This window comes from Apteryx mantelli, chromosome 1, assembly GCF_036417845.1.
Source record: "Apteryx mantelli isolate bAptMan1 chromosome 1, bAptMan1.hap1, whole genome shotgun sequence".
NCBI lineage: Eukaryota > Metazoa > Chordata > Aves > Apterygiformes > Apterygidae > Apteryx > Apteryx mantelli.
In genome coordinates, this window is record NC_089978.1 from 171,434,607 (window position 1) to 171,446,922 (window position 12,316).

General features: G+C 37.7%; 1 protein-coding gene across 14 annotated transcripts in view; it reads left to right on the forward strand.

The window, feature by feature from the left end:
- Nucleotides 1-12,316, forward strand: part of NR2C1 (nuclear receptor subfamily 2 group C member 1) — a 61,250-nt gene that overhangs the window by 16,077 nt on the left and 32,857 nt on the right. For 10 of the 14 annotated variants that reach the window (XR_010886541.1, XR_010886550.1, XR_010886556.1 and 7 more), the window contains 2 exons: nucleotides 4,378-4,453; nucleotides 8,941-9,048. Coding sequence is in view for 1 of the 14 variants with exons in the window: in XM_067312447.1 (XP_067168548.1) it covers nucleotides 4,400-4,453; nucleotides 8,941-9,048 (162 nt within the window). In the remaining 13 variants the exon portion in view is untranslated. Of the gene's footprint in view, nucleotides 1-4,377; nucleotides 4,454-5,131; nucleotides 5,902-8,940; nucleotides 9,049-12,316 lie in introns of those variants that run through there. The other 4 variants (XR_010886552.1, XR_010886553.1, XR_010886555.1 and 1 more) reach the window with 2 other exon arrangements.

Genomic DNA, 12,316 nt, shown 5'->3' on the forward strand with positions numbered 1-12,316 from the left:
TAAATGAAGGGAATAATAAGCTTATCTTTCCAGTCTGCATTCAACTGAGCTATAAAGTCCGACAGTGGAGCTGATTTTAAGGGTATCAGTGTATTCAGTAACTGTTCGAAAAAAATAAAATCACTTTATTCACTTTTCATAGTGTAGAGTGGAAAAAAAAATTTTTATGATGTTGAATAATTCACGATCATTTTATAAAGATATTAACATGTTTTAATAGTTCTGATCTGTTTTGAAGCAAGATAGCATATTTCTGATGTATAATCTCACACCATTTTTAGCAGTATTACATTGTTTGGTTCAGTTCCCCAGAATCCTAAGAGCATTTTGCATGCATGTCAAGACAGCGATTGTGGTCAGCTGCAGCTAAAGACACAAAACAAGGATTAAATAAGAGCTCTTCATTCTTTTTGATTTGCTAATTCCAAATCTCATGCAAAAATAACTTTGCTGTATATGTATGCTCCAGGGCAACTAAGCTTTAACATTGTAAAGAGTAATAATTTCCTTTTACTCATCAAACATTTACTTAAAGGAGTGGAAGTGGAACAAAACTTAGATTACCCGTAAAAATGAGACACCATTTTCTTATCTGTTGGGACTTGATCAGTACCTATTAACTGGAGGACTAAAATCTGCTAGTGAGAGGAAATGTCTGTGATGCAGAGTATTTCATTGTAGGAATACTAGTTAGCTATAAATAAACTCATTTGTCTGAAACTCTTATGAAATAACAGCACTCTTTTCCTTGCATTGTTTTTAAAAGTAGCTTTGACTATTAAGGTTCTCATAAATAGAAAATTTTCCCTTCCTAGAAATGTGGGGTGAGGCAAGAAGATAGATCCCTATCAGTCTCCTAATCCCACGGTACCTTTGCTTCTGGAATAAAGTCTCTACTGAACCGCTTTTCCATCATGAGTGTTTTGTCCTTGGTGCCGTATGTTGCTTTTTTTCATCCTCTATTTCTTGTTTCCTCACCGGATTAATCTGTAAGATCCAAAAAAAAAGTGCATTTTAACTCTAAGGCCCAGCTCGCAACAAGTTACAGAGCTGTGGGAAAATATGAGACTTGAAACGTGGTTTCATGCCTGGCTTAAGCTGTAAATCGCTGCTACTGTGAAAAGGGGGGAACCTCCAGTTCTTTGGTGCCGCTGGTGCAGCCATGGCGTTGCACGCTCATACAGCAAGCGCAAATCTGTCACTGGGCTGAGAAGTAACATGGACAAAAATAAAACCTTCCTGCTGGCTGTGAAGGCACGGATGTGCTGGTGCTGACGCTAGGGAGAAGCTGGAAACTCAGGCCAAGGAATAGATTGGGTCTAGCCCTTTTGGTGGCAGAGTGGATTTGGATGAGATGATAATAAGGCTGTGGTATTAAAAAGAGAAGACCCTTCCTCCTTATTAATGCCATGGCTAAAGTAATCCAGGAAGCCTGGAGAAACCAGATCTCCCCATCTTCTATTCCATGAGTTTGTGTCAAAAACCTTAATGTGCCTGTATGTTAATTTAGTGTAGGTGTATGGCAGAGAACATTAAAGATACAGAGACTCTTTAAATATAATTTTGCAGTACCGTAGGTACCATAGGTAGGAATTTTTTCTTTTCTTAGTGCTTGTGCCAATTTCTGTGAGAGTTATTTTTCCAATTTTTGCAAGTTTAGTATTTTCAGTATTTGACTGAAATCTTTACAAGATAACCTATAAATTAAGCTTTTCCTTTCCCCTGTACTGTATTGTTCATTTTCATACGTTGCTGCGTTAGTACAAGACAGCTATAGCACTAATAATTAGAATTCAGTATTCTTGTTGGAATATGCTAATTCTGCAGGCCAAAACACTAAGAGGTTTAGAAAAGTATCAAATAAAGTACCTGTAGGCTGTGCTGATAAATACGACTAAAACTGAGAATGTCATAAATCATACTTTGTTATGGGAAAGATTATAGACATGGCTTTTCTGATGGAAAAATAATGGTATTAATGTAGTCTAATTTTTTTCCAGAAAATAGAAGATGCTAGAGACAGTGATTATAGAATGGAAAATGGATTGCAGATTGTAGTATCTGACCAGGCTGACATAGGGAAAAATGTATTCTTCACTTGTTCTAAGCCTGTAATCATTATTGGTCAATAAAATTGGATTAAACTATTCAAAATGAACTTTCTTGTGCATAGCTATTCAAACTAGACACTTAGTGAAGCAAAAATTCTGTTTGAAAATGAGATAGTCTTTTATTGTGCTCTTGAAAATATCAATACAGTAGATCTATGCAGAAGCACTGAAAAGATTCTTCAGCTTTTTAAAGAAGAATAATTAATTCGCAAATCAAACTGCTTTAAAAATACTGTATTTTTGTAGTTGCAAGGAACTCATGGTGTTCCCCTAACTGAAAAAAATGGTGCATTTAAGAATCGCAGTGTATTTCAGGTTGGAAGGGACCTCAGGAAGTCTCTAGGCCAAACGCCTTCTCAAAGCAAAGTCAGAGATGAGACCATCCTATGAGAGCAGACCCAAATTTCAGAATTTTACTTGTTTACCTTTCATTTTCAGCAAAATACTGTCATATGCACAATATTTCTGCTATAGCGAAATGTTACAAAGCAGTAACATCTTATGAAACTACTCTTTGCAAGCAGTGCATGTCTGTCACTGCCTGCGTTGGTCTTACCCAAAAGTGTGTCTTCGTTACTAAATAGTTCTCTAATTCGCTTTTAGGGACCTGAGTTTTTTTGTAAATGAAGTAGTACAGATTTCTGGCAGCGTGCATATAAACAATGCGTTATTTTGTTGCTAGTGTTTTATTTAAAACAAGAAGAGAGAGATTTTCAAGACAGACAGACGATGTACTCTAAGTGATCCATGAGTAGTGGTGGTGTCCCACCTCACTGCATGCAGCTGTGGACTAATAATTTTTATTAGATCTTTATTAGATTTATTAGATCTTCAGTCCCATGTTTTAGATGCATGTCTGCTGTCTTTCGTCTGAATTAAACTAGCAGTGGGGCATGCTAGCGGGAGAGTAAGAATCATTTGCGTGTGTGCGCGCATACACGCACACACCAGTTTCTGTAGCCTTTCCTTGCATGTCCCTCAGAGCTTAGTGTAGTGCTAGGCACGCTTCAAAGGGCTGCAGTTCTCGCCTTAGTCAAACAAGACCTCTCTTTTGAAGAGCAGAGCGGGCTTCAAAGGAGTTACACTGCTGTTTGCACAATTAGTTGGGCAGGTCTAGTCATCTTTGGGGTAGGAGATAGTTCATGGAAATTCCAGCAAAATTAAAGGGTGAAAAATCAAGTGAGTGCATTTGTTATATACCTACCTGCTTTTCTGCGTATGTAACTACTTTCATGAATATTCTAACTTTTTGTATGATTACACGATACCATTGCTGCCTGTAAATAAAATAAAGCTTTTCATACTATGTAAAAAAATCTTTCAGACTGACACCATTGATTCTTATGTTCATACAGGAATATGTATGTCAGTGTTAAACATCTTTATGACTTTGTTTGCAATGAGAAGCCTGTATAACCTAAGCATACTGTATTTGAAGCAAAGTAAATTTAGTAAATAGACAAATCCTTTAATCTTTGGCTCATTTAAAAAGTAGATGTTACAATATTTTTAATACAGCTTTTAACAGAAAATTAAGTACTTATGGTGCTTCATAACGTGTTTTATGTTCCTTTTATATACTGCCTAATGTATATTTTTAGCTAGGTATCCAAACAAACAAGGCCTAGATCTGAATACTTAATACTGTGTTAAATTATTGTCTATTAAATCTTACAAAATTCTTAGGAAGATTCGGACACCTTACACTGTAGCTGCAGTGGCAGATGGCAGAATAGTCAACTTGGGTTTTTTGTTTGGTTGGGTTGGTTTGTTTTTTTGTTAGCGCAACTGGGTTTTGCCTCCCAGTAGTGCCTTATATTAATTACAAAATTGACCTTTAAGCACTCCTGTTACAACTATAAAATCAGTGTGAGTTCAGAAGAAGTGGGATTTTTTTTTCTTGATATGTATCAACAAAATTGTTGGCTGGGTTCCAATTTTTAAGATGTTAATTACCTCCCTGCTGATGGCCTGGCCAGTGATGCACTTGTGCTCTCTCATGGGGTTTATTGTGTTGGGGTTCTTTGGGAAGGCAGTGGGGAAGAATAGGAAAACTTCATGTGAGTTACCCACCTAAAATGATCAGAAGTTCGCAAATAGAAACTTAAGTGATTACTTTTAGAGTATAATTGAGCTTTAAATTCTGCAGGAATGTCCCCTTCAAACAACCGTGAAGATTCTTTACTTAGGTGAACTATATTTTCCCCGAGATATTTTTACTGTTGAGGCTACAGATGTTAAGCATCTTCTTTCCTTTCTTTGACAGGAAATTCTGGTGATTAAAGATCATGGCAACCATAGAGGAACTGGCCCATCAAATTATTGAACAGCAAATGGGAGAGGTACATAAACTTTGAGTCCTATTTAAAAGACATTGAGTAATAAAATGTTCAGGCTGATAAATAAAAAACAAAGCCACAAGAGAAAATAGTTTTTAGTATACCTAAAGCTCCAGAAGACCCTCCCATGGAAGATTAGAAGAACTTACTATGTCCATCTTAAAGTTATGCTGCAAATTCTTTCTTGCCAAAGTTTATCCCGCAGAAACGAAGCTAAAGAAAATCTAGCAGTGTTCTAGTAAGTGGCTAGGTCTTCAGCTGTGCTTTTGAGGCCTGTAGTAGTCTCCAGAGAGCTCTCCACTTCTATAATAATTGCTTTGCTCACTTTTAGTTACAAATTTGCAGTTGAGAGAGCGTTCAGTACATCCTTTCACTTTCCAGTTAAGCAGTTGCTTCAATTGTTGTGATTTTTTTGTTTTCGTAAGTGAAAGTTTGCAGTGCTCCTCCTTGTAAAATACTTGTTGATGTTTGTTATAAGTCAGGGGGAGAATTCGATTCTTGTTGTTGCCAACTCCTGTTTTTATTTTCTATAACCTGTGTACAGAATGTGTGCACTGCAGTCAGAGTACGTCTGGAGATCCCTGAGTAGATTGGAAGTGTGGATAAGTATACACATACTTTAGAAAATTTCATCATAGTATGGTCTATTTAAAATTAGTACTGCTTTAAATTAGGTAGAAGTAGAAAAATGATATTTATTAGCTTGAAATAATCAATCTTGATTTCCTGTCTGGTGTGGTACACAGAGTTATTTTTCAAGTGATTTTAGTTCCTTTTGGTCTTGATTTCAAATAGAAAGGTGTGGGGGGATGTTAATCCTCCTTTATATAAATTCTTATGCCTTTCATTATTGTAGCATCTGAGTTGCTGCTGATACCTCAAAGGACACAAGTGTTATATGTCATGTGGTATATTCGTTCTCTCCCTCACCCTCTTTACAGGGTAGAGGGGTGTCTAGTGTGGTTTTCTTTTGGTAACGTAATTCCTTGGGGAGATCTCAGGATGGCCATATTTCATGTTCTGTTTTGTGCAGAAGAACATATTAGTCAAAGCTAGCTGAAGTACACGTTTCGCTTGGAAAAGAGGATGGTAAGTTTTATGGTGCTGCTTAGTGTCTCTGAGAGTTGTTTCTCCGTTTTGTAATGCGACTCCACGAGCCGGGGAGCTGATATAGCATTTCGCTGCTGCTGGAAAGGGAAGGTCCTTTCCTGGTTACTTGCCTCGCGCCTGTAGTTGTTAGCTTGTTCTAGGAGCTGCTTTGGCTTCCCACACCAGCAGCAAACCAACCCGGGCAGACCAAATGGAAGGGTTTCCGCTGGGTTAGCGAGGCAAGCAGCATCCGAGAAGGCTCCGGCGCGTACCAGAGCCAGCGCGCAGGAGGTGGCTGGCAGCCGGAGAAGAGAGGAGGGCAGAAGACCAGGCAGCGGGGGCGCAGTTTGCTGCATTTGTAGGTAAGGAGCTGCTGGATGGTCTCTGTTCGTTCCGGCACCGCAGCCTTACAGGTTTCATGGAAATCGTTCCGTCAGCAGTGTAGGTTAGGATTTGTCCTTTAACAGGGTCCTGCTGTGCCTGAGTCTGGCATTTCTTGTTTGGCAGGGCAGTGGCTTAAGCATTCACCAGTCCTTGCTTAGCCACTTACTCTCACACTGTGCCAGTCCTTGCAGCACACTGGTGTAGCTCTCTGTGTCACCATGTGGTGGGCACAACTGAAAAGAAAAATACAGGATAGCGGAGTAAGGTGTTTTCCCTCCTGGCTGGATCAGTTCCCTTATGGGGTAGAAAGTGAAGCCCATCCTGGCACAAAGCAGACACTTGCATTCCTGCCCAAGGCTGACCCGAAGCCCCTAACTAGTAATCTGCTTGGCCAAGTTCATAACAGATGTGAGCTTTGAAAACCGTGTCTGAAGCTCTGGGGAACTTCAGCAGTGTTTTTGCTAGCATTTGTAATCTCTTGAATGTTGAAATGGCTTTATTTGAGTTTACAAGAAGGATTTATGCAAGTGGAACGTGAAGGAAAAATAGTTTTTCCCATTCATAAAAAAATAGAAGATGCTGCTATGTCCTGTTAAAATAATCCTCAGAAGTGTTCTATAATGTAGTTTTGATTTCTTTATAATGTTAATTCTTGTTCATGAAGCATTTTAAAATATAAAATTATCATGAATGTTTTTATGATGATGTTCACAAAGATGTGCTTTTGTCACTTGGGTCTTTTTTGCATAAACCCAAAACTTCCTTAAAAAAAAAGAAAGAAGGAAAAAATTTATAGTCTGGCCATGAATCTGCCAACTATTAATCACCTTTCATTGAGTGTTTGATAGTTCATATGTCTACATCAAGATCACATTCCTTAATTCAGGTTGGGAGGTTGTATATCAAGAGCCCCCCAAAATCATCTTTCTTTAATCTGTGGTTCTGTACACCAAGTTTGTGGCCGTTTGTTTCCGCAGTCCTACCGGGTTACAGTAACAGAAGAAAGTTGCATATTTGTCTGAACAGAATCTGTCATATACATGTAAAATATAATTTTTAACAAATACTGTAATTATTCTGGTCAATAGTGTTTTTTTTAACTGCAATAAAAACTTTTATAGAAGTAAAACTGTCAAACTGACAGTTTGTGGGAATGATAAGCAGTTTTACCTTCTGCAGCACATAGGTCATGACACTTTCAAGTACCAAGCGTAAATCAACGCTGGAATATGTAGCTAATTTTGTAAAGCGAAGAGAAATTTACATAAAAGCCTGACTGCCTGTAAATCACCACTTGTACATGTCATTTGAAAGGCTGATACAGAATTTTTGTGCTTGCGTATACCTCTTGCAAGCTCTAAATTTTGCTATATAATGGACTCTTCTTTGTCCTTTACTTGAGCAAAGAATTGGATGAACTGTTTGAATACTGACAGTATTCGTAGTTATGAAAAATCTTACATTTTTAGAAAGCAGTGTTCAGAAACGGCTTGGGCAGTAGTTTGACAGGTATTTCTTTTGATGCTGCTGGCAGTTTAAGCAGTCCCCCCAGCAGCTTAATCCCACCCACGCGTTTGGATGCATCTCAGCATTGTGGACACCTGGATTGAAGGTTTGGCCTAGGTTAAGAATAGCCTTTGTCTGTCCATCTTTTGCTGGGCTATTTTTTAACCTTGCAACATCCTAGTCCAGAGCACTGAATGACTAAACAACCGGTTTTGCCTGCCAGGCTAAAGGGATAATTTACAGGAGCTGAAACTGGTACCGAAAGTAATGCCTTTTTGGGTGGAGTTTTGAAATCAGCTTAGGCCGCTGGGAATTTGTATTTCTGCTGTAAGGGGAAGTCTGACCCACCACCCTTCCCCTTCTCATACTCGTCTCCAGCTGTGCTCTTGCCCCCTTCTTTGTGCTGGCACTAAGCACGTATGTGGTGGTTTGGTCAGCAAAATCGGGAAGCTAATCCAGCAGAAACTACAAAGCTTTCAACCAGTCGCTAAACTGTACCCTTACTGCAGATATAGATATATATATATTCTGTATATTAATTCTAGAAAAAAACAGTTGAATAGGAATGTTTTTGTAATAGTGTAAATGTTGGGAATAATTATTAATACAGAATTGCAGGGTGTTACAGAGGTTTTGAACTGTATAACTAGTTCTGGTGCAAAGAGTTTGAGGAGTTGCTAGGGATTTTAAGTTAAGTCAAAAGTGTCAGTCTGAAGGTATCTGAATACCCCATGAAGACAAACTTCAGTTGTGCTACAGTGAGTCCAGCCTTACTGATCAAGCCTGTGTAAATAGCAGTTGTACTTAATATTTATTGACAAATAACGTAAGGAATAACACCTTCCACTGCATACCTTTGCATTATAGCATGTTAAGAAATTAAAAATACTCATAATAGTTAAAGTGCTTCCACAAACTGTCTCAGAGCATTCACACAGAAGTTTGTTTTAAGATCCATTGCTCACTGATCTCACTCATTTCATTAATTTACTCCAACTTTCTTGATAGTTCCCCAGTATAGAATTTGGTTATTGTGTTTTTGCTGGTTTAAGGCTTAGCGGAACAGAAAAGGGCAAATGCTGTGTTTCCACACCAGAAATTCTTTTGTCACTTTCAGTAAGGCATTAAGGTAAAAATATGTTAGTGTAAATGTGGCACAGCTATGATAAAAGGTATCCTGTTGGGTATGTCTCTCATACCTATCAGCAGTTATAATTCAGAAAATATTCAATCTGATTATGTGGATTTGTCAGCAACGAATTGTTTTACCAAAAATGTTTCTAAATTTTGTGTTGGAAGGTATTTTAAAATGGCAAAACATTGAAATTAGTAGAATTTTCTAACCTGCAAAATTAAGCTATTAAATTAGATTGCAAACATTTGCATTCTGTATATGGTGAAAGTGTCACACTTCCCAAAGCTTTCTGCAGAGAAATCAGAAGTGGTGAAACCATACGCGAGTACTGCAGTATATCCCTCGTCAGTCCACTGGATTTGTTTCTTCCTTCTAGATCACCCATTCCCAAGGAGCTGTTACACAAACACTGATGGATGGGGCAGCACAACGAATACAGATTGTCCCTGCAGATTCAGGCCTCTCTTTACCACAGCGCATACAGGTATGCCTCATCCAGTATATTTTACAAGTAGTGATGAAGTATTTGTTTCTGACAGTTTTTATGTATGATTCTTTTTTATTTGCTTCATGTTATTTTCTGAGATGTTAATATTCAGTCCTGGATGGCAGAGACCATTTATACAAACAGGAATAAAAGGTCTGGAAAACATTCCAACACTGTTTCTACTTCTCAGACCTGGAGGATTCCCTCCTGTTTGGGATCCATTGCCTACATTAGTTAAAAATTATGTTAATTGGGTCCAAAACCAGCTAGCAAAAGACTTTTCCTACTTTTCTGTCTAAGAATTTTAAGATTAACAAAAATGAGAAACATGGAACATAAAAGGACTTTTCCCAATACCATAATACTGTTGCTCTTTAAAAGCTGAATAGTTTTTAGATTTGGTATTCAGCTGAGTTCTTGCAACGTTTCTATACTTTGCAGGGGGAGGGAATGCTGCATGGCTCATAGTAAGCAGCTGTATTTTTGGTATTATCGATACAAGTCATAAAAAGTACTGGCAAACTAAAGCCTGAGAAGTGCATTAAAGGATGTTGTTTGTTGGCTGTCCCAACCAATGTTATACATCCCACTGTACTACTTCGTAGCCTAGCGAGGTAGTAATCTCCTGAATTCAGTTGAGGGTAGGAAGTTTTTTGGCAGTGTGGACAGTTAAACCATAATCAACAGAAATGCGTGTATATGGAGATGAGGAGAATTTGGGGAATAGGATTTTACTTTTCATCCCTTAAAAGTCAATGCAAGTCCCTGCAAGCATTTTGCTTTTAAATTTCCTCTTAGAGAAAAATATCAACTGCAGAATAAATTTTAAAATATTCTCACATATATGTTGTTGCACAGAGAGGCACTCCAGGTGAGCCATCTGCTAGCGTAATCTTGGCTGCTTTTTGTTTTGCTGCTTCACTCTTTGGTACTTTTCACTGGTATTTCCAGTTTCAGTGCATTGCATTCAAGCGTTGTCCTACCTTCCAAGGCTGTTCACAGCCGCCCTGGCCCATACATGATCTTTTGTTGTATCACCTCTCTGCCTGTACTCTTATTCATGGTGCCAGTCTTGCCTATCCAGTAGATCTTTATTCTTTCAGCTACCTCCATGACTTTTCTGTGTTAGCCTTTACTTCGTGTACAGCCATACCTTTAAATAATTAGTTTCTGCTAATCAAGTGCTGTCTCTTTTTCTGTTTTTCCCTATCAAAACCTGTGTATGCTATAATGCCCCTTGTAATGTAAGCCATTTAATGTAATCTCAGCATCAGGGTTTGAATGTGAGACAGTGTCCAAAACCATGAGCCTTTATTTTTGAACAGCAAGACAGCTCTGTTGGTTCAAAGCTAGCTGCAAACTTCTAAACCCTTGTGTGTCAGCCACTGAGGGGGAGAAGAGAGGACTGCTTTTGGGTAGGGACTACAGCTACTGCAAATCTGACGAACATGGAAGAATTGTATTTCTAAGGGTTGTTATTTTTCAGGGGCCTTTATGTAGTTTTTCATCATCTCAGGTAGCTGGAAGATCCCATGTTTCTATCACAGCTACTTTGTTCTGTGTCTTTTTTCACCATGCTCATTGATTTTGCGTCAAGATGGATAGTGAGCTCTTTGGGACAGAGATTGTCTCTTGGTATGTGGGGAACAATACTGCGTAGAATGGGATGCTTCCTGCAACAGGCTCTACAAACATGGCAACACTATAAATAATAATAAATTAGATATGAGGTAGAACTTAGTAATGAAAATTCTGCAAAAACCAGAATTTGTAGTCAAAAATAAACTGCTTGTAGGAGAAATATATGTAGTTCAGTAAGATGTTCCTAAAGAATATTTTAAATTGGTTCATTTTGAGTTTATAATTTCAGTTAATATTTTTTGCTTTATGTGACCACTTGAAATATAAAATGCTCAGTAAAATGTTCTTCAAAACATGTTTCACTAGTCCCCATTTTTAGGGAACTTTAACATTTTGGTTTTGAGGATAAAAGTTGATTGCCACATTTGTTTCTAAATGGACATTTCTGTTCAAAACCAGCTCTGTTATAAACTAGTGGATTCTGCATATGTTTAGAAACATTTTTTTTCTAAAACACAAACACTGACTTATTTAGGTAATTAATTTATTGAAATGAGTTTGAAATAGAAGGCAAGACTTATTTAAAAAAAAAAAAGACTTAAAAAAACATAAAAGAAAAAAACTATCTTCCACAGCCATCAAGATGCTTAAATGAAAGACATGGGGAAAATGTATTTTTTAAGAAGGCAATCCTGAATTACTACATTTTTGTTTTATAACATGATGCCTATGGCAGCATTGAGTTTCAGATTATTAGGAAACATGATGTGTTGTCACTGAACCCTGATGGATTCCTTTGAGAAGATGAGTGATTTTTTTTTCCCTCTGATTATTGAACATTTAGGTCATGCACGTTGTTATACTTAGACAGGCAGCTCCACTTTCAAAGTCTCTCTGTGATTTAAGTGGAGTTTGTGCACGTAGATGACCATAAGAGGCCAGCTGCAGACAGACTCTTCTTAATTGCTTAAACTGCTTTCTGTTGTGCCTCTGTCAGCTGCCAAATGTTTTAGAGCTGCAGAAGGCATTTGTGTAGATTAGATACCTTTGTATGGATAAAATATCAAAATAATAGTTAAAATAACACCGTTCACTAGATTTCTACTGTATTATGCAGTGAGATCTCCTTGGGCAACCCCCTAGATTGCCAGGAAGCCACTTGAAGAATTGGGACACTATTTGTTAAAGATGAGATGAAATGAATTTTATGAATTAGCAATGGTTATTCTGCCTACCATCTTGATGTGTTTATTGACGAGTAAAATATGGAGCTGGTCTACTATAGGAAAGCATATTGCTTCAGACATGGTGTAAATGTTCAGCTATGTTCAGAATTTAACATATATAATCAAAAAATACCTTCACCTTCAGCTCAAATTTGTATGTTGGTTATTTTTGACAAAGTATTTTTTGAGTTAGGTATAATATAAAACTAACTAGATAAGGTATATGCCGTATTCTTTTTTTTTAATGTTTTTGATGTATACAATTTCACTTTCAAATTTCAATAGTGAGGCTGATTTTAGGTAAGTGTATCTTTTAAAGAACAGCTGTGGAAATTCAAGAAACAGCACGATATTCTGTGTTTTGCTTCTGTACCTGTATGCACCCATCTGAGGATGTTATGCAGCGGATTTCTCTTAATCCCAATAAAGTAGAGGTGTTCGGAAAGAAGGGGGAAGGG